Here is a 21,643-nt window from a genome sequence, read left to right as displayed (position 1 = left end):
GCACATAGCATCAGGGCAGAGGTCTGAGAGCTCTTAGCATGTTGGAGAGGTCTGAGAGCTCACTTTCCCATGTCTTCCTTCTGTCCATCAGGAAGTCAGGCTGTATGGGGTCTTCCCAGCCCCTCATGCTGTACCAGAGGTCCTGTGCAAGAACCTTTGCCTGGGTTGTGAAAGGGAGGATGTAGCCTAAGGGATCATATTAGCTGGCCAGCTTTGTGTAAATGACCCTCAGAGTTGGTTTATCTTCTCTTTGGACAGCTCGTTGTTTGTAGCCGAGGGTGTCTGGCTGACAGCTCTTGCGCAGTCCCAGAGTTGGTTCTTGTGGATCGATGGTGGTCTAGGAGAGCCATAGCTCACTGCTCTCAGACCTCGCTTCTGGAGGAAGGTGTTCCACAAAAGAGGGTTTGTTACTGGCCCATTGCCTGAACTCGAAACCCCCCAACTAAGAGGCAGCAGTACAGCCTATCCGCCAACAACTTTCCCTCTGTCTCCGTGGGTAGACTTGAGACAGTTGTCCACATAGAAGGTGTGCTTGACTCCTAAACATAAGTGTTGCCATCATGGAGCATGTTTCTGGAGGGCATAGATGGCAAAGCAAGGACAACACGTCGTTCCGAAGGGTTGGACCTGCCATTCATAGGTGCTGGGCTCTGCTTTTCAGTCCAAATCCCTCCAAATGAACCTGAGGAGTGGCTTGTAGGAGGGAAGAAGGCACACCTGGTGCAACATGCCTTTGACATTGCTGCTTATAGCCACTGTGTGTTGCCCAAACCTGAGGAGCATTCAGAGCAGGGAAGGGCCAAGTGTTGGTCCTGGTAGGAGGCATTCGTTCAGGATCTGACTGATGTGCTGATAGGAGCAGTTGAACACTAGTCTGCATTTGCCGGTGTGTTGCTCAACAAGGTGGTGTGGCAGGTACCAGAATTCCAGGGATCCTTCCCCAGCATCAGGAGTGAGTTTGGTGACATAGCCTGATGTTACCAGCTTTTAGATCTCCTGATGGTGGACTTCGGCCAGCCTCAGATTTCTTAGCAACAGATTTCTTAGCAACCGACGCTCAGTGCCACGTATGGAAGGCATCACTGCTCGTTTTGTAGCATGAAGCTGTGGGCTCTTGGGGGCCCTGAGTAGAGGCTTTGCATATCTCTGGACCCCATCCACCAAGATTCTTGTGGTCTTTTCTTCCAGTAGATTCAAGGCACACTGATCTTGTTTGGAACGTATGACTTCATTTTCGTCTCGATGGAGGAATGTGTCCACTTGCCATAGCTTTTCTACATTCTTCAGGAGTTCAGTGGCTGGGGGAACAATGGTAGAGAATAGGCATTGCTGGACGTCTGTGTGTGGCATCAGGCTTGCCGGGTCCTGCACAACCCAACCAAGCTGGACAGTGACAGGGCCTCCCAGAGGGCCAATATGGACTGGATTGATGGGAACCAGCAGGTGTGGATGGTCAGACCCTATGAGCAATAGAGACTGTGCCCTGTGGATCTATGGAAGCGGCAAGGCCTTCAGGTTTGGGTTCCTCCTCTGAAGCATGTCAGTGGAAGGTGTGCTCGGCTAGTCTGAGACTGCCTGCTGTGAAAGCATTTTGGACTTGATACCGGGTGCAACGGTCTCCTTCAGGGTATATGGTGAATGACGCAGAAGTTCCGCTTACTTGGCGTACATCTTGATGTATAGTTCAAAGGCTCAGTACCTCTGGTTCACCCTCTACTGTAACCCAAGGCAGTAGGCAGCAGCAGGAAGAATGGATCGTTCAGAGCTGTCATCAAGAATGTCTCCATCGCCTTCTCACCATGATGTAGGATGAGTGACCACTTTTAACGTCACTCGTGGTGAGCGGTTTGGGCGGTCAAGGTATAGGACCCCCGTCTCGGCTGTGTCGGTGCTGACCACAAGGACATTCCTGTGCTCTTGCGGTATGACCTCATGTAGCACGGTGAGGTGTAACTCCTTGAAGGTGTTGCATGGGGGGGAGGCACACCTCCAGCAAAGGCCTTTAACTGAGACCAATCCCTGACCTTCTCCCTAGAGATGCTTAAACTCAGGAAAGGAGCATAGGATGTGTTCTTCTCCTTCACACTAAGGACAATATAATTTCATTCTTAGGCTTGTTCTAGTTCGATTGTTGCTGCTTACCACACAGAGAGCTGTAACTGGCTTGTTTGTCAAGTTCACTGGTCAGGAACATGTTGGTGGTACCCAGGCAACGTGGTTATTTCCAGTTAACTTCCTTCTTGTCCTGGTAGTGGACAGAAGCTGTCTGAGAGAGTCTTTTGGCCTTTGCTTTCACCAGCAACCAATCAGACAGGTTCTGGAGGGTATAGATTTGGCCTACTCTATCTCCTAAGATACCACAACTCAAGGTGCTGAGGTGTATCGCCTGGTTTCGTACATGCATGATTTCGCCAGTTTCTGTCCACTTGGAAGTTCCAGACGATCCAGGAGCACTTGAACCATGTACTGCTTTCAGAGGTGACCATGGTTACCTAGGAGCCTGTCTAGCGCTATTATCAAGGGGATGAAAGCACTCCCTTTCCCACTTTCGAAGTAAGACAGCTTAGGCCTGGGTATACCATAAGCGGAGGCGACAAGGAGCTCCATCATGTTGGCCCCATTGTCTGGCAGTGGTAGCGTATAGTTAGAGAAAGGAGCTAGGGTGCTCCACCCCTGCCAGTTGCTTAGTGGAAGGCCCGGGAGGATAGTTGTGCTGGTGGATCAGAGCCAGGGCCAGACTGGGCCCCCTGGCATTCTTCTGGTGGGCGTGGCCCAGAAGCTTGAGGTGGGTTTGGAACCCAGCTAAGCAGGGAATGCTGGGGTAGCTCCCTCATTTGGAGTCCAGAACCCTGCTTGGAAACACCAGTTGAGATGGGGTTTGGACCCCACGGCTAGTCGGCTGAGGCGGAGGTTGGTTTGGAAACTTGCCGGGAGGTAATGGCAGAGGTGAGGTTTGACTTTGGACTAGAGGTCGACCGATTAATTAGGGCCGATTTTCAAATTTTCAGCCTTTTTGGTAATCAGCCTTTTTGGATGCCGATTATGGCCGATTACGTTGCAATCCATGAAACTGCGTGGCAGGCTGACCACCTGTTACGCGAGTACAGCGTCAAAAGGACCTTGTGGCTGCAATGAGCCAAGGTAAGTTGCTAGCTAGCATTAAACTTAGTTTTTTATAAGATATCTTAACATAATCACTAGTTAACTACACATGGTTGATGATATTACTAGGTTAACTAGCTTGTCCTGCGTTGCATATAATAAATGCGGTGCTGGTTAATTTATCATCGAATCACAGCCTAATTCAACTTCGCGAGTGATGATTTAACAAAAGCGCATTCGCAAAAAAGCACATCCGTTGCACAAATATACCTAACCATAAACATCAATACCTTTCTTTAAATCAATACACAGAAGTATATATTTTTAAACCTGCATATTTAGTTAAAATAAATGCATGTTAGCAGGCAATATTAACTAGGGAAATTGTGTCACTTTTGCGTTCAGTGCAAGCAGAGTCAGGACATATGCCACAGTTTGGGCCGCCTGGCTCGTTGCGAACAGTGTTTCTTCCTAACAAAGACCGAAATTAAAGGTTGTGCAATGTAACAGCAATATTTAGACTTAGGGTTGCCACCCATTCGACAAAATACGGAATGGTTCCGTATTTCACTGAGAATAAACGTTTTGTTTTCGAAATGATAGTTTCCGGATTTTACCATATTAATGACCAAAGGCTCATATTTCTGTGTGTTTATTATAATTAAGTCTATGATTTGATATTTGATAGAGCAGTCTGACTGAGTGGTGGTAAACAGCAGCAGGCTCGTAAGAATTCATTCAAACAACACTTTATTGCGTTTGCGGGCAGCTCTTAGCAATGCTTGAAGCACAGCGCTGTTTATGACTTCAAGCCTATCAACTCCCGAGATTAGGCTGGCAATACTAAAGTGCCTATAAGACATCCAATAGTCAAAGGTATTTGAAATACAAATGGTATAGGGAGAGATAGTCGACGAGTCATAATTTCTATAATAAACTACAACCTAAAACGTCTTAAATGGGAATATTGAAGAACTGGGAATATTGAACCACCAGCTTTCATATGTTCTCACGTTCTGAGCAAGGAACTTAAACGTTAGCTTTTTTTACATGGCACATATTGCACTTTTACTTTCTTCTCCAACACTGTGTTTTGCATTATTTAAACCAAATTGAACATGTTTCATTATTTATTTGAGACTAAATAGATGTTATTTATGTATTATATTAAGTTAAAATAAAAGGGTTCATTGTTCATTCAGTATTGTTGTAATTGTCATTATTAATGTGTCGGAGGAAACAGTTCAACCGACGACCTTAGTCAGCCTGCTTAGTCAGCCTATATATATATATATATAAAATCGGCTGATTAATCGGTATCGGCATTTTTTGGTCCTCCAATAATCGGTACCGGTGTTGAAAAATCATAATTGGTCGACCTCTACTTTGGACCCCAATCTGCTGCGGCGGCTGAGGTGGTTTTGGAGCCGGGCGTGGTGTAGGAGAAGGTGGGGTTTGAACCCTACTAGTCTGTGGACGAAGTGGTGGTTTCGGGCCGGGTGTAGGAAGAGGCCGATAAAGTGATGTTGAAGGAGATCATGGTGATGGTAACTAATCCTGTGATCCAGCCGGATCTTGAACCTCTCACTTCTCTGACTCCTCATCTTGAACCGGCATCTCCTCTTTTTTTACCCCTCTTTTTCTCCCCAATTTCGTGATTACGATCTTGTCTCATCGCTGCAACTCCCCTACGGGCTTGGGAGATGCGAAGGTCGAGTCATATGTCCCCAGAAACATGACCCACCAAACCGCGCTTATTAGCACCCGCTCGCTTAACCCGGAAGCCAGCTGCACCAATGTGTCGGAGGAAACAGTTCAACCGACGACCTTAGTCAGCCTGCAGGCACCTGCCCCTCCACAAGCACTTGCTAGATTATCCAAGTAAAGCCCCCTTGGCCAAACCCTCCCCTAACCCAGAGGACGATGGGCCAATTGTGCGCCGCCCTATGGGACTCCCGGTCACTGACTTTTTTTTCTTTCTTTTTCTCCTTTGCACCCCAGTATCTCCACTTGCACATTCATCTTCTGCACATCTATCACTCCAGTGTTTAATTGCTAAATTGTAATTACTTCGCCACTACGGCCTATTTATTGCCTTACCTCCCTTATCTTACCTCATTTGCACACACTATATATAGACTTTTCTATTGTGTTATTGACTGTACGTTTGTTTATTCCATGTGTAACTCTGTATTGTTACTTGTGTCGCACTGCTTTGCTTTATCTTGGCCAGGTCGCAGTTGTAAAATGAGAACTTGTTCTCAACTGGCCTGTCTGGTTAAATAAAGGTAAAATAAAATAATGGGATCGAACCCCAGGCTGTAGTGATGCCGCAAAACTGCGATGCAGTGCCTTAGACCGCTACGCATCTCCTCCTGGTCTGGATCTTGAACCTGTGACTCCCCCTCTGACTCACTGGCAGAGGAGAATAACAACATGACAGGTTGTGGTGCTCTGCCTACTCCTGTAAGCCCCATCTCGCTGTTGAAGAGGGCCATGAGCTCTATGGTGGGGGTCAGGCTCAACCATTTGTTCTTGTTGCTCTGGGTCAGATTCACCGCTTTTCTGTTGGTTCCTTTCTAAGAAGGCTGTTATCATCTAAGCCTCCTCCAGATCCCTTTCAACTTGCCTTCGACGTCACTTGTCTCTCTAGCCGTTTGGCTATGATTTCATGTGGTTCAAAGGCTTGTCGCGTTTGGGTGTCCAAGCGTCGACACTCCTCGTCAACTTGAGTGTCCTTTATGATTTGCCGTTTTACCTTTAGTTTGAGGAGCTTCATACACTTCCTGAGAGCGGCAGCTTGAGTCACTCAGGGCCTCTGATGGGACTCCACTCCATACACTCCCACGGCTCTGAGATGACCGGTATGAAGAGCGGCCCTCTGTTCTCATTGAATGAGATGATTTAGTGGATACGAGAGATATCAGAATGTTGTTCTGATCCCCCAGTGTGCCTCCCCCGTGAGGAGTCTTCCAGAGACCAGTGAAATGGCAGGCCTTCTTGTGTTGGGGCCTCCATAGGCTTTGAGGAATAGGGCTTGGATGGAGAGTGTTGAGCCAGGTAGGCCGCTGTGGTTGCGTGGATAATCTCTCCTGAGATCGGGTTATGTGGGGGTAAACGTCATTGTCTCTCAAATGGTCTGGGGGCTGTTTCCCCCTCCGTCTCTTCCCACCCAAAACAGGCTCCTCTTTAGGCCTAGCTCCTGCTGAATGTGCGCTTGCTGCACTTGGCTGAGACAGTGAAGGTTCAACTTGCTTGCATCTCACATGGGCCGGGCCCACTTTGGCGGAGTCAGGCTGTAGTTCGCCATTGAGGGTGGAGGATTTGAGGTCACTATCCATGGGAACACGTGTCCCGCTCCATTTCCAGCCGAAGGACCATTTGTTATTTTCTATTTTGAATGCACTGGGTGAGGAAGGAGCTGATACAGGTGCAGGTGTCCCGGTTAGAGGACAAGGATAGGGAGAGCGACTTGAGGTTGCGTTTTAGAGGGTCAATCAAACATATTCCATCGTATTTTCCCTTGACTTGAGTATGTGTGCTAAATGATAAACAGGAAATAGAAAGTAAAATATATCTGCATTAGGAAATGTTACAAAGAATTCACATTATATCTTGGATCATAAACATATCACTTGTCAAGCATTTCACCACTAAATTATACACAGCACATCTTAAAATGTACATCCATACGTACATGAAAAATGTTAACAATATTTTGGGTTACACACATACAGATAACATAAATAAAATGGATAATGCTGGAGAGCTGCCTGGATTGTTTGGTACTGAACTGAAAAACGAGGGAACTCCGGTATTTAACAAGTGAATGGGTTGCAGGTGCACTCAGAGCATTGAGATGTATTGAGATATCTAGTGCCCAAAAGCCTGTATTACATTGGCAGCGCCATTGAAGACTGATATGTTGGGATCTCTATACATCTCTATGGCTCAGCAAATAAAGGAACAGTTAACAAAAAAGTGCAAGTTAACTAAAAAGTGTGAGCAAATGAAAGCCTTTTCTACACTCTGTGGGCAATAAAAGTGTTTAACTTGATTTTTAAATGACCACCCCAGCTCTGTACCCCACACAATTATCTGTAAGGTCCCTCAGCCGAGCAGTGAATTTCAAGCACAGTTTCAACCACAAAGACCAGGGAGGTTTTTCAATGATTCGCATAGAAGGACATATATTTGTAGATAGGTAAAAAAAACTAACAGACATTGACTATACCTATAAGAATTGTGCAGGGCCTCCCGAGTGGCGCAGTGGTCTAAGTCACTGCATCGCAGTGCTAGCTGTGCCACTAGAGATTCTGGGTTCGAGTCCAGGCTCTGTCGACCGGGAGACCCATGGGGCGGCGCACAATTGGCCCAGCGTCGTCCGGGTTAGGGGAGGGTTTGGTTGGCAGGGATGTCCTTGTCCCATTGCGCACTAGCGACTCCTGTGGCAGCCTGGGCGCAGTGCACGCTGACAAAGTCGCCAGGTGTACAGTGTTTCCTCCGACACATTGGTGCGGCTGGCTTCCAGGTTAAGTGGGTATTGTGTCAAGAAACAGTGTGGTTTGGTTGGGTTGTGTTTTGGAGGACGCACGGCTCTCGACCTTCGCCTCTCCCGAAGTCCGTACAGGAGTTGCAGCGATGAGACAAGACTGTAATTACCAATTGGGTACCATGAAAATATATTTTTTGTCCTTAATACAAAGTATTATGGAGCAACACAACATTAAGTACTAGTCTTCATATTTTCAAGCATGGTGGTGGCTGCATCATGTTATGGCTTTTCTTGGGATAAAATAAATGGAATAGAGCTACGCACAGGCAAAATCCTAGAGGAAAAGTTGGTTCAGTCTGCTTTCCATCAGACACTGGGAAACAAATTCACCTTTCAACAGGACAATTACCGAAAATACAAGGCCAAATATACAATAGAGTTGCTTTCCAAAACGACATTGAATGTTCCTGAGTGGACTAGTTACAGTTTTGACCTAAATCGGCTTGAAAACGGCAAGAAAATGGCTGTCTAGGAATGGCCAACAACCAACTTGACACAGCATGAATCATTTTTTAAAGAATAAAATGGGCAAATATTGTACAATCCAGGTGTGCAACGCTCTTAGGGCCCGATTACGACTTAGGAAATTACACCTTTCTTACTCACACCTTTCCTATGCACTTCTCAGTAGTTGGTATTCAGACTTACCTTATGAAAGTGCGTAACCGGCTTTGCAGGCGTGGTTCCCTTACGAGCTCTGAATAAATGTAATTCAACCGCTGAAATCTGTCCCACTTGCTGACCAACAGATTTTCTTGTGGAGTTTTCATTCAGTAGGGATTTCAGTACATTTATCTTAAGCTATCCCTTTGAATAAGGTGATTTTTGTTGAGACGCAATAGAAAATATATAGAGTACAGGTCCAGAATATTAGGGATCAATGAAAAAAAGTAATCTAAATATATGCATATGAGTCTCCGTTTCAGCACCAATTGGTAGATTTAAAAATACTCATCTTGTAGATGATTTAGGGTTACCAAATTTTTTTTTTGGAAAGCCTTTACACACCAAAAAAAGAAAAGTGTTTTGATTAATTCTGAAAATTGCCATTTCATTTCTTAAACCCCTGGTAATGTTGGAAGATTAGTGTACATATAATTACAATAGGGAGAATAGTGTACAATAAATAGTAGGGTGTAATACAAACTCAACATGTAAAGCGTTGGTCCCATGTTTCATGAGCTGAAATAAAATATCCCCATAATTTTTCATACGCACAAAAAGCTTATTTCTCTCAAATTTTGTGCACAAATTTGTTTACATCCCTGTTAGTGAGCATTTCTCCTTTGCTGAGATAATCCATCCACCTGACACGTGTGACATATCAAGAAGCTTGTGCTTGAAACAGTAAAAGGCCACTCTAAAATGTGCAGTTTTGTCACGCATTGCCACGTCTCAAGTTGAGGGAGTGTGCAATTGGCATGCTGACTACAGGAATGTCCACCAGAGCTGTTGCCAGAGAATTGAATGTTAATTTCTCTACCATAATCCACATTCAACGTTGTTTTAGAGAATTTGGCAGTGCGTCAAACCGGCCTCACAACTGCAGACCACGTGTAACCATGCCAGCCCAGGACTTCCACATCTGGCCTCTTGACATGCGGGGTCGTCTGAGACCAGCCACCTGGAAATCTGATGAAACTATAGGTTTGTACAACAGAAGAATTTCTGCACAAACTGTCAGAAACAATCTCAGGGAAGCTCATCTGGGTGCTTGTCGTCCTCACCAGGGTCTTGACCTGACTGCAGTTTGGCATCGTAACCAACTTCAGTTGGCAAATTTTCACCTTCGATGGCTACTGGCTTGCTGGAGAAGTGTCCTCTTCATGGATGAATCCCGGTTTCACCTGTACTGGGAAGATGGGATCGTGTGGGCGAGCGGTTTGCTGATGTCAACATTGTGAACAGAGTGGCATTGGGGTTATGGTATGGGCAGGCATAAGCTATCCTGAGGCCCATTGTCGTGCCATTCATCTAACCGACCCTACGTTTTTTCTAAGGTATCCTTCACCAACTGATGCATATCTGTATTCCCAGTCATGTGAAATCTATAGACTAGGGCCTAATGAATTTATTTAAATTGACTGATTTCCTTATATGAACTGTAACTCAGTAAAATCCTTTAAATTGTTTCATGTTGCATTTATATTTTTGTTTGTACAATTCTCTTATCCAAACAGATTATTCATTTCTGTAGCACTTATCAATAGCTGTTATCAAGTTGTAAATTATAGTGCATGGAGAGAATAGTGTTACTTCCATCCACTTGGAACCAGTAGGTTTGCTAGACCTTATTCATGGTTTCCTCACATGTAAAGGTGGTGGAATTATGTCAAGGTCAGAGTATGGCATATCTGTAGACACACCTTCATTTATTCGATGTCTACCCAAACTGAATAGCATGCTATTCTCCTGCTTAAGTTCAAGGTCAGAATACGCATGGAGAAAAGTGCAGAAAATGGAATTACGTTCCATTTATGTGCTTAACTCGGGTCGGAATCTGTCCCTTAAAATTACCCAGAAAGACTCACAGCTGTAATTGCTGCAAAAGGTGATTCTAACATGTATTGACTCAGGAGGTTGAATACTTATCTAAATCAAGATATTCCACTTTGACATTAGATTTGTGTAGATCGTTGACAATAAATGACAATTAAATCCATTTATATCCCACTTTGTAACACAACAAAATGTGGAAAAAGTCAAGAGGTTTGAATACTTTCTGAAGGCACTATACCTCTCACATGTACCATTCATTTGTAATATCTTGTAAAAAGAACATACATCAATGTAATACTTATTTTTTTAAAGGCACACTGGCTTGAGATCATGAAACAGTAAATGAACATTCATAAGTACAGGAATTCCAAAGTAGAATTAGGCTCTCCCCCTTGTAAAAAGTGCAAACAGAGGCAACCTATAAAAACAAGTGCAACTGCTAGGTTCATGTCAAAGGGAATGGTCTACTGTAACATGTTTTCTACCATACAATAATTGAAGAAAGAAAAACACTGCATGAGAAATGCACCAGCAATCTGTTCCAGCATTTTCCAAACCACTTTTCCACAGTGGTTGAGACATCACTATGTTGATGTTGAGTTTTCAAAGACATTCTCCACAGTTGATATTAGGCTCGGTCATTCAGGACCTCCTAGAGTCTGAAACAAGAACTGGGCTCATCAAAGGTCTGTCTTCCTATGAGTCAACATACTGCTACATGCAGTAGTCATCATCGACGTGGCATGGGGGGAGGCTTCAGTGCAATCTTGTGGAATGCTCCTCCTGAGGTCTGCTGAACACACATCAGTTAGACGGCCATCTTGAAACATGCCCTTCAATTCTGGTTTCATAAAGAATTACCAACAAAGCAATTTTTTTATTTTACTTTTGTGCTATGTCATGGTTTCAGGAGACAAAAGACATGACTACAATAAGTGTGTTAAATGAACACTTACCTGTGGGTATTTGCTGGGTACCATTGGTGCTGTGGCCTTGACTGGTGGCACTGGGACAACATGCTTGATTTTCTAACAGAACAATATACAACAATTGATAATGAGTTCATGATAAGACTGTGTAGAGACCATGTAGTTAATTGTTATACAGTTGTTATTAAATGTCAACATGTTATTAACTGTAATGGCTGAAATGACTTACCGGTGTGCTCCTCAGAGTCGGCAAAGGCTTTGGTGGAGGTAGGGGTTTAGTCTGATAAAAAAATTGAATAAAGAAAATGTTTGTACAAGTTTGGTACGTCAGTATACAGTACGTTTCTAAGATTCCTGAGTTTAGTAACATGATGTATTTCAATTGGCATAGCTCACCGGTTCAATGCAAGACTGTGGCAGCACTGCAGGCAAGCTCTTTGGTGGCTGTAAGACAAAATATTGCTCTCCGCTTAGTCTGCATTTATTTTCCTTTCCAAATATCCTTAGTTTACTCAAAACATAGCCTGCCTAAAGTAAAGTGGGTATCTCTACAAGTTCAGCAGCTGTTTCAATTCTTGTTGATATTATTATATATTACATAGGAACTACATACAGTTGAAGTTTACATAGACCTTAGCAAAATACAATTAAACTCAGTTTTTCACAATTCCTGACATTTAATCATAGTAAAAATTCCCTGTCTTAAGTTAGGATCACCACTTTATTATAAGAATGTGAAATGTCAGAATAATAGCAGAGGATTTATTTCAGCTTTTATTTCTTTCATCACATTCCCAGTGGGTCAGAAGTTTACATGCACTCAATTAGTATTTGGTAGCATTGCCTTTAAATGGTTTAACTTGGGTCAAATGTTTCAGGTAGCCTTCCACAAGCTTCCCACAATAAGTTGGGTGAATTTTGGCCCATTTCTCCTGACAGAGCTGGTGTAACTGAGTCAGGTTTGTAGGCCTCCTTGCTCGCACACGCTGTTTCAGTTCTGCCCACCAATTTTCTATGGGATTGAGGTCAGGGCTTTGTGCCACTCCAATACCTTGATTTTGTTGTCCTTAAGCCATTTTGCCACAACTTTGGAAGTATGCTTGGGGTCATTGTCCATTTGGAAGACCCATTTGCGACCAAGCTTTAACTTCCTGACTGATGTCTTGAGATGTTGCTTCAATATATCCAAATAATTTTCTTGCCTCATGATGCTATCTATTTTGTGAAGTGCACCAGTCCCTCCTGCAGCAAAGCACCCCCACAACATGATGCTGCCACCCCAGTGCTTCACGGTTGGGATGGTTTTCTTCTGCGTGCAAGCCTCCCCCTTTTTCCTCCAAACAAAACAATGGTCATTATGGGCAAACAGTTATATTTTTGTTTCATCAGACCAGAGGACATTTCTCCAAAAAGTACGATATTTTTTCCCATGTGCAGTTGCAAACCGTAGACTGGCTTTTTTTATGGCGGTTTTGGAGCAGTGGCCTTTCAGGTTATGTCGATATAGGACTCGTTATACTGTGGATATAGATACTTTTGTACCAGTTTCCTCCAGCATCTTCACAAGGTCCTTTGCTGTTGTTCTGGGATTGATTGGCACTTTTCGCACCAAAGTATGTTCATCTCTAGGAGACAGAACACGTCTCCTTCCTGGGCGGTATGGCGGCTGCGTGGTCCCATGGTGTTTATACTTGTGTACTATTGTTTGTACAGATGAACGTGGTACCTTCAGGCGTTTGGAAATTGCTCCCAAGGATGAACCAGATTTGTGACGGTCTACCATTTTTTTTCTGAGGTCTGATTTCTTTTGATTTTCCCATGATGTCAAGTAGAGGCAATGACTTTGAAGGTAGGCCTTGAAATACATCCACAGGTACACCTCAAATGGACTCAAATTATGTCAATTAGCCTATCAGAAGCTTCTAAAGCCATGACATCCTTTTCTGGAATTTTCCAAGTTGTTTAAAGGGACAGTGAACTTAGTGTATGTAAACTTCTGACACACTGGAATTGTGATATAATTGTGATACAGTGAAATAATCTGTCTGTAAAGAATTGTTGGAAAAATGACTTGTGTCATGCACAAAGTAGATGTCCTAACCGACTTGCCTAAGCTATAGTTTGTTAACAAGAAATTTGTGGAGTGGTTGAAAAACTAGTTTTAATGACTCCAACCTAAGTGTATGTAAACTTCCGACTTCAACAGTATGTGTATGTTATGTGTAACATGATACTACTAGTGACTCCACATAATAGGCCTTTATCGATCTGCCTGGACTAGTGGCAATGTTGAGATAATGTTGTGGTAATGTAGCTCACCTGTGGAGGGGGCCTGGAAGGGACCACAGTGACAGACAGAGGGGTGCAGGCTTGTGTTGCAGATGACTCCATGAAGGTGGGTTGGCTGATTTGGAGGGGCTTGCTAAGAGGATTACCCTTCCCACTCCTCTCCTGGAACATTGGGTTCAACTGGCCCGGAGTAGAGTGGACTTTCCTTCAAATACAGATCAATACATAACACATCAATATGTTGATCGTGTACCAAATCATTTGAAATGACAACTGAAGAGGCATTCACAAAAAAAATACAAATAATACGTTGGCGGGAAAAAAACTCACCTTTTGGAAATGTAGTTCTCTCTCTTGTCCTTCTTGCAGCACATCAGTCCTGCAACCAGGAAAGTAAGCAGCAACAAGACAGCTATCGCTGCAGAGACACCAGCTACCACCCCAAACTGGTCTGCAAAACCAAAACATTACTAATCATTAAAAGATGTCAATTTTTGTCAACTGTTCAGGTTTACCTTTACAAAATGTAACGCATGATATGAAATACATAAACCACAATGCATGTCACAACGGAGTGAATGAGGCATACCTTGAGGCACGTCTGAATACTTGACGTCACAGTAGGGTGGAGCCCAACCTGGGTTACAGTAGCACTGTCCCTTGTTGTTGCAAATCTAACAAAAGAGAGCGATGATTGTGATGACTATGTCCAAACAATTCGAGCGGAAGTTTACTAACAACTCAAAATCAACAATCAATGCACTCACCCCATTGTTGTGGCATTTTGATGAACAGTCCTCCGTTTGACCATAGACTTTGACATCTTGGCATTTGTGATCATAGCAAACCTATGGAAACAAAGATGAATTGTTCACTTCATTTGCACACTCATATGAATTCCAATAGGCTCTCTCGAGGGATGATTTGGAATTCAGAAACAGTCTTACATCATTCATTCCACATTTGGTTCCTGTTGGGACCATGTCGAGGGCTCTTATCTTATCCTGGTCCACTGCTATGTTGCATGTTCCCCTCATTGTATAGGAGGCCTTCTGCCCAGTGATGGGATACTCATCCCCTCCCGAGCAAAATAATGTTCCACATTTTATATTCCTAGGAGAAGAAAATAATATGGCAATGTGTTTCTTAACAACACAAACTTACGGAAGTCTTGTAATAGCTGTTTTCTATTATTTGTAAATTGCCTTGGGAGGGACATTGTGTGGTCATATTGTGATGGGAAATGTCAGGAAATGGAAATGTCAAAACACAGGAAGTCAATGTGACAGATGGGAGTGGACATACTGTGGCGTGCAACGCGCAAAGCCGTATTTGGTCCTTCCGCAGTGGGCTCTTTCGATGCCACCCAGGTTTAGATTAAAGCAGGAATCCGTGCCTACTTGTGCCGCTAGAAGATAAGAGAGATGACAGTTATGACTTTTTGGTTCCACAGGATATGACAGGAATTCTTACTGCAGATTATCATCATTGCACAAATCACAATATGACGTTTAACTTGCACTAACTGAATGAGATTATATCTAGGCCTATTTTGTTTCTGGAAGAGTTCTGCTTTGTGTTAATGAAATAGCGTCATACGGCTATGGATGGTTACGCTGTGTCGTAACTCGTGTAGTGTAAATTAATAGATAATTGATAGATCCAGTTTTCCATCACGAGTGGAAGAAACATCATTGGCTATATACTTAAAACAGTAAAGACAAGTACCTGGTCCCCACAGTCTCTTGCAGTGTTGCTGAAGTGTTGGGCATTGCCCATTGTAGCAGTACCCCTGACTATAGTTGCAAGGTTTCCCGTTCATTTTGAAGGTATCTTCTGGGCAATGCTCTGAAGTTCCAGTGCAATACTCTGCCAGGTCACAATCACTGGAAGCTGTTCTACACAAACTGGTTGCCTGTTTAAGCTGAAGGTTGAATGGAGAACAAATAGTTCATTGGTTGAGTAAGTAACATCATAACAGATTAATAACTAATATAGCTAACAAAAATTGTGTGCTAAAAATCTGACACTACTACTACAGCAAAGTGTATGATTCTTGGTTAGATGGCAAGTTTGGTTCATACAGTACAAATTTTATTTGATGACTGACTAGGCCCGCTTCTTACAGTCCCCTGACTGTCATATTGAGGAAGGATATGGACAGTACAGTACAGGGAAACACAAGGGCATCAGTCTGTTTCCTGGTATTATTGCTAGTATTCCAACCCTGGTTTCTCAATCCACCCATCTGTTCTTTATGAAGCCGAACCCTACTTCTCTTATGGCTATGTTATTTTTTATGCTGGTGGTTATTAGTTGTTGTTGGTTGGGTGTGTCTGTCTGAGTTGTGGTGAGCAGAGAGAGATCAGAGATGGACGTTACCACCTGGTCTGAGTCATTCAATCATACGTTTAATAAAGCACCCAGATTTGAATATGGCTTTACATAAAGATAAAAATGCACGTACTTGGCAGTTTTCACAGCATGTTCCATGATCACAGCTGGACCCCTCAGTGAGGCGACAGGTTGTGGGGTCACAGCAGGGATTCTTACACTCCTGGGAGGGACAAAAGACACACCAGGCCGAGACAAAAGACAAAATAACAATTTCATCTTACCACTGTCAAATGAATCTTTTATAAAAAGTCAGTCATCCCAAAAATTTCATTTACGGTGCAAAGCATTCATGCATGTGTATATTTTGTCTCCCTTTCATAAGCTTTTGAAAATGTTTGTCATCCTTATAACAAAGCCAAACCTTTGATTGAGTCAGAGGAATAGTGTAAGACAATATAATCAATGGCAGTGTACATACAGTACCAGTCAAAAGTTTGGACACACCTACTCATTCAAGGGTTTTAGATTTTTCAAAGTAGCCACTCTTTGCCTTGATGACAGCTTTGCACACTCTTGGCATTCTCTCGACCAGCTTCATGAGGAATGCTTTTCCAACAGTCTTGAAGGAGTTCCCACATAAGCTGAGCACTTGTTGGCTGCTTTTCCTTCACTCTGCAGTCCAACTCATCCCAAACCATCTCAATTGGGTTGAGGTCGAGTGACTGTGGAGGCCAGGTCCTCTGATGCAGCACTCCATCACTCTCCTTGGTCAAATAGCCCTTACACAGCCTGGAGGTGTGTTGGGTCATTGTTCTGTTGAAAAACAAATGATAGTCCCACTAAGCACATACCAGATGGGATGGCGTATGCTGCTGAGTGTTGTGGTAGCCATGCTGGTTAAGTGTGCCTTGAATTCTAAATAAATCACAGACAGAGTCACTAGCAAAGCACCCCCACACCTCCTCCTCCATGCTTCACGGTGGGAACCACACATGCGGAGATCATCCTTTCACCTACTCTGCATCTCACAAAGACACGGCGGTTGGAACCAAAAATCTCAAATTTGGACTCATCAGACCAAAGGACAGATTTCAACCGGTCTAATGTCCATTGCTCGCGTTTCTTGGCCCAAGCAAATCTCTTCTTCTTATTGGTGTCCTTTAGTAGTGGTTTCTTTGCAGCAATTGGACCATGAAGGCCTGATTCATGCAGTCTCCTCTGAACAGTTGATGTTGAGATGTGTATGTTACTTGAACTCATTTATTTGGGTGAAGCATTTATTTGGGCTGCAATCTGAGGCTGGTAACTCTAATGAACTTATCCTCTGCAGCAGAAGTAACTCTGGGTCTTCCTTTCCTGTGGCGGTCCTCATGAGAGCCAGGTTCATCATATGGTCATATGGTTAGTGCAGTTGCACTTGAAGAAACGTTCAAAGTTCTTGACATTTTCTGGATTGATTGACCATCATGTCTTAAAGTAATGATGGACTGTCGTTTCTCTTCGCTTATTTGACTTGGTCTTTTACTAAATAGGGCTATCTTTTGTATACCACCCCTACCTTGTCACAACGCAACTGATTGTCTCAAACGCAGAAATTCCACAAATTAACATTTAACAAGGCACACCTGTTAATTGAAATGCATTCCAGGTGACTACCTCATGAAGCTGGTTGAGAGAATGCCAAGAGTGTGCAAAGCTGTCATCAAGGCGAAGGGTGGCTACTTTGAAGAATCTCAAATCTCAAATATATTTTTATTTGTTTAACACTTTTTTGGTTACTACATGATTCCATATGTGTTATTTCATAGTTTTTATGTCTTGACTATTATTCTACAATGTAGAAAATAGTACAAATAAAGAAAAACACTTCAATGAGTAGGTGTGTCCAAACTTTTGACTGGTACTATACATGGAGCCTGACTAACCTCCACAGTTCCACAGTCACACTCCTCTCCAGGGTCCAGGAAGGCATTGCCACAGGCAGGCCCCACATACAGCCTGTCAAAGCCGGGTGTGTCCAGCAGACAGCTGGGATTGGCTCTCTCCAGGAAGTCACTCAGCTGCTCCTGACTGCAGCCACTGAACAGCTCTGGGTACACTGACCTGAAGGTGTGGGAATGATGGCTCACTTTAGAATGATTAACATAATAACATAGGAAATGCCTCAATTTGTCAATGTGTGAGTAATTGTGTAATGTATAAGTGTTTTTGTCTTTACCTGAGCCGATCTGCCATGACACAGTTGTCGTTGTACAGCGATGTCCCACAGGTGCAGCCTGAAGTATCATGGGACATGCCCAGGTTGTGGCCCATCTCATGAGCGATGGTCGAGGCAATGCCAATTGGGTTTCTATTGTGGTCCTGGTTGACTGCACCTGAACTTCCAGTGCACATGGCAAGTTTATTTGCCAGTCCGACAGTATCGCCCAAGAAATCTTTACCACTGTTAAAAACAACAACAAAATGTTGGGGGAAAGCTTTAGAACTGTGATTAGCTTTGCAAACCACACAAAACGAGACATTTATCCATCGTTCCAATTTTATGCATTAAAAACAACATTTTATATTTACATTTTTTGCAGTACATAATATCAAACAATAATGTCATGGAAAAATTGTGATTAATTGCAATCCAGTTCCTTTCATCAACACAAAAAATAAAGATAAGGCCAATTACTCACGTGACAAACTGGGCATTGTCATGCTTTACCCTCTTTAGAAGGTCGTCTTGACGCCACTGGAGAAACCTATCCAGGGTGTTCTCAGGACTGGCTGTGACGTCAATGTGATCCCTGGTAGTCCACATCTCCAACCCCACCAGCATGACCCGGATGTTCAATGGCCGATACAACTAGGAAGCAGAGACGGCGATCTTTTCAATAACTCCTTCATGAATATAAGCTATACGTACTAGAGCTAGGTGGGAAAACTCCTGGCCCTAAGCCCTGAATATAAACAGTAAGCAATTCAATAAAGCATCCTAAGAACCTATAACTAGAGCCTGGACCTGGTCAGGTAAATCTCCTGGCCCTAACTATGCTTATGCAACATTCAAACATACAAAATGACAAACAAGTAGATGACTTCCTTGAAAAGGTACCTTATCAACATGATTGGCAATTTCCAGCATCCGAGCTTTGGTTTCGCTTCCAAATATTTTGGACTGAAAAATAAAATACATATAGTGAACAAAAATATAAATGCAACATGCAACCATTTTACTGAGTTACAGTTCATATAAGGAAATCAGTCAATTGAAATAAATTCAGTAGGCCCTAATCTATGGCTTTCACACGACTGGGCAGCGGCGCAGCCATGGGTGGGCCTGGGAGGGCACAGGCCCACCCACTTGGGAGCCAGGCCCACCCACAAAAGGGCTTTATCACAGACAGAAATACTCCTCAGTTTCATCAGCTGTCCTGGTGACTGGTTTCAGACGATCCTGTAGGTGAAGAAGCCGGATGTGGAGGTCCTGGGCTGGGGTGGTTACACATGGTCTGCTGTTGTGAGGCCAGTTGGATGTACTGCCAAATTCTCTAAAACAATGTTGGAGTGACTTATGGTAGAGAAATTAACCTTAAATTCTCTGGCATCAGCTCTGGTGGACATTCCTGCAGTCAGTGTGCCAATTGCACGCTCCCTCAAAACTTGAGACATCTGTGGCATTGTGTTGTGTGACAAAACTACCCATTTTAGAGTGGCCTTTTATTGTCCCCAGCACAAAGTGCACCTGTGTAATGATCATGCTGTTTAAATCAGCTTCTTGATATGCCATGTGGATGGATTATCATTTTGTGCCCAAAATTTGAGGGAAATAAGCTTTTTGTGCAAATGGAACATTTCAAACTATAACATATATGTTGATACATAATATACCTCTGTGTAGTCAGCCACCAGATACATCTCCACAAATCTTTCAGGCCCAGTGATGGGTTTACTTTTCTAAGAAAAAAAAGGGAGATAAGAAAACATTGGACTCTCCTTACAAGATAAATATAACTAGTAGAAAACATGAACCCTGAACACTATCTTTGGATGTGCATTGTTTCAACTAAGTAACAAAAGGAAGCAGTAGTAAGTAACTGCATACCCAGCCTTTGGACTTGAAGAGGCCCGAGAGTCTGGGGGCCGGGCCCTGGTCATGGTCATAGACCGTGCTGTCGTTGGAGTGACCACAGCTGGCCCTGTTGGCTCTGAGGTGCTCCTGCCTGTACAGAGCATGCTCCCCATCGGCAGAGTCTCCTAAAGGCTCAATCAAGTAGACCTTCTGCTCAGCCCTCACAAAGCCACTGGAAAGACACATCGGCGAGCGGTTTACTGAGTGTTGAATTGCAAGGCACGGACAAATCAGTTTCTCCCCAATTAAAATAGCATTGTTACTCCAATTATATGATATAGTATGAATAATCAACATCAAAAGGCAGTAAGTTATTCAGTATAGCAACTCTAATCATTGTCTTGTAGGTGAAATGTCAGCAGAGGCTACGTCATAAAAGACAGGTACATTTCTAAATCTCTAAGACCGCTTTCAAAAATTATTTCAACCACAAATTTCTCAGTGATTTGAATTACACATATGTGGAAATGTAGCAATTTTGAATTTCTCAAACGAGAAGTTTGATTTCCTGAGAGATGTATTGATTGCCAACTAGTTCAGAAAGTTCAGAAACTGCCGACAGAAAACAGGAAATATGCTGAAATACTCACTTACCTAATGCCAGAACAGATTCCAACACTAACGGATGAATCTTCAATGCCTTGAATATGACCATGATAATAGCAGTGGTCCTACAGGAAGTTGAAATTAGTAAAAGTATTGGTTTAGAGCTTCTCTTGAAATACTGTACACAGCATGCAATGAAACAAAACAAAGTGACACAAATCTGGGCTATTATATTTAATGGCTCAGATACCTCATAATTTGGAAATGTTGTCACCCGCTTTCCATCTTCGGAATAGTTCGTTTCAGTGTAATGCCTCCCAATAAGTTGCCTATGAAAAGAACAATTAAAATAACTGCTACTAAACTTGCTACCAAAACACATCTAGTAATTAGTGGATGGTTAAAAATAATGTACCTATTCTTGTCAAGATGAATTGTGTGGTTCTCTCCAGAAATGGTTAATACATATTGTAGCCCATCAGGATAAACCTATAGGTAAGATGTTGTTAGTTGTCGACAATGAAACGCTGTTCTCCTCTTTATAACAGCCCCCTCTCCATTGGGGATTTGAAATACTGTATTTCCCTCATTTACAGGAACCACTGTTACATAATTATAGAGAAAAGATAACGGGATGTAAGCACCTGGTTTGAGAAAATGCTTCTTTTGACCTGACCAGTTAGTCTCTGAGGTCGGACGACATCGTAGCGCTCCACATGATCTAATGTCCGTGCGCCCTTGACCAGTACAACTAAAAGAACAGACATCCAGACCTATTATAACGTTTATCTATTTCTTAGAGTAATTGCTATTCATTTAAAGTCTAGACATTGACCATACGACGAGCATCATACGAGTTCTAAACATTGCAATGTTGTATATAATGTCTAAATGCGTTATTATCCTAACAGATGCGCTAATTAGGTAGCCTTACTGTCCTTATAAATACAGTACTGAACAGCAAAATACACCTTTTTGTATTTCATTCAATTGTTTATAATTAGCCCATTATTTTATATATAAAAACTTCAGATAGTACATATTAAACCATAATTATATATGTTAAACTTACCACAATAGGTGATGCATAACAGGAATATATATAGAGTGTATCGCATGGCTGGAGCTTAATATCCCTGAGTTTCTCAAGTGTGCTGTATTGCACGGATACTGAACACAGACATTAAGCAGCTCTGTAAGGTACCAGTCCCGCCTCTCCGTTATGTAGCCTACGTTATCAGCAAAGGGCAGCCGTTGCGTGTAGCAATC

General features: G+C 43.0%; 1 protein-coding gene across 2 annotated transcripts; it reads right to left on the bottom strand.

Moving 5' to 3' along the window:
- Positions 1-10,304: 10,304 nt before the first annotated feature.
- LOC139581056 (disintegrin and metalloproteinase domain-containing protein 8-like) lies at positions 10,305-21,603 on the bottom strand. Of its 2 annotated transcripts, none has more exons than XM_071410403.1 (23): positions 21,447-21,603; positions 21,019-21,125; positions 20,790-20,863; positions 20,625-20,703; positions 20,423-20,499; positions 19,802-20,000; positions 19,588-19,653; positions 18,812-18,874; positions 18,393-18,562; positions 17,930-18,154; positions 17,637-17,814; positions 15,842-15,931; positions 15,103-15,298; positions 14,680-14,782; positions 14,322-14,487; positions 14,142-14,222; positions 13,964-14,048; positions 13,705-13,825; positions 13,405-13,579; positions 11,482-11,529; positions 11,315-11,365; positions 11,113-11,184; positions 10,305-10,949 (listed from the first exon to the last, which is right to left on the bottom strand). In XM_071410403.1, the coding sequence occupies exons 1-23, from the start codon at positions 21,490-21,492 to the stop codon at positions 10,887-10,889; spliced, it is 2,535 nt and encodes an 844-aa protein (XP_071266504.1). In that variant the 5' UTR covers positions 21,493-21,603; the 3' UTR covers positions 10,305-10,886. The 2 variants fall into 2 exon arrangements, with proteins under 2 accessions (XP_071266504.1, XP_071266506.1); XM_071410405.1 differs by having other exon boundaries at positions 10,305-10,946.
- Between the last annotated feature and the right edge of the window lie 40 nt (positions 21,604-21,643).

Source organism: Salvelinus alpinus, chromosome 7 (genome assembly GCF_045679555.1).
Source record: "Salvelinus alpinus chromosome 7, SLU_Salpinus.1, whole genome shotgun sequence".
Classification (NCBI taxonomy): Eukaryota; Metazoa; Chordata; class Actinopteri; order Salmoniformes; family Salmonidae; genus Salvelinus; species Salvelinus alpinus.
Note: the sequence above shows the minus strand (reverse complement) of the source record. Positions and strands in the feature narration are given on the sequence as shown.